This window comes from Seriola lalandi, unplaced genomic scaffold (assembly GCF_002814215.2).
Source record: "Seriola lalandi dorsalis isolate HSWRI2012SDOR001 ecotype SW California unplaced genomic scaffold, Sedor1 jcf7180002051922, whole genome shotgun sequence".
NCBI lineage: Eukaryota > Metazoa > Chordata > Actinopteri > Carangiformes > Carangidae > Seriola > Seriola lalandi.
Window position 1 is genome coordinate 1 of NW_019522475.1, and position 773 is coordinate 773.

The window sequence follows — 773 nt, forward strand, 5'->3', positions numbered from 1 at the left end:
GAAAACAGTCTACTGCTTTGTTCATCTGAGCGTTCAGGAGTTTCTGGCTGCAGTCTACATGTTCCACTGTTACACCAACAGGAAGAGAAAGGTCCTGCAGAACTTCCTGGGGAAACATGTTGATTTAACCCTGGATGTCTTCCTAAGGGCAGCCATGGAGAAATCTCTCAAAAGTAGAAACGGTCACCTGGACCTGTTTGTTCGCTTCCTTCATGGCCTCTCTCTGGAGTCCAACCAGAGACTCTTAGGAGGTCTGCTGGGTCAGAGAGAGAACAGTCCAGAAACCATCCAGAGAGCCATCGACAACCTGAAGAAGAAGAACAAAGATGATATCTCTCCTGACAGAAGCATCAACATCTTCCACTGTCTGATGGAGATGAAGGATCACTCAGTTCATCAGGAGATCCAAGAGTTCCTGAAGTCAGAGAACAGATCAAAGAAGAAACTCTCTGAGATCCACTGCTCAGCTCTGGCCTACATGCTGCAGATGTCAGAGGAGGTTCTGGAGGAGTTGGACCTGTGGAAGTACAAGACATCATTGGAGGGACGACGGAGACTGATCCCAGCTGTGAGGAACTGCAGAAAAGCTCGGTGAGTCCAGACATGATCATTATAATTATTGATCAGTGGATTAGATTAGTGATTGAATCAAGTTCAGATAATCACAGTTTTCATTTCTTCTCATGAAGTTGTGTTTTTTTCTGGAGGTGTTGTAAAAGCTGTGAGCTCCAACATGTAGATTCTTCAGTTGGTTGTGATTGTTGCTGTTAAAT

General features: G+C 45.0%; 1 protein-coding gene across 1 annotated transcript in view; it reads left to right on the top strand.

Annotated features, from left to right (window-relative positions):
* The first annotated feature begins 6 nt into the window (after window positions 1–6).
* LOC111649740 (NACHT, LRR and PYD domains-containing protein 14) overlaps window positions 7–773 on the top strand; it is a 7,150-nt gene continuing 6,383 nt past the window's right edge. Inside the window, exon 1 of the mRNA XM_023399441.2 lies at window positions 7–591. Within this exon, the coding sequence (XP_023255209.2) occupies window positions 59–591 (533 nt within the window). The 5' untranslated portion in view covers window positions 7–58. The remainder of the gene's footprint in view (window positions 592–773) is intronic.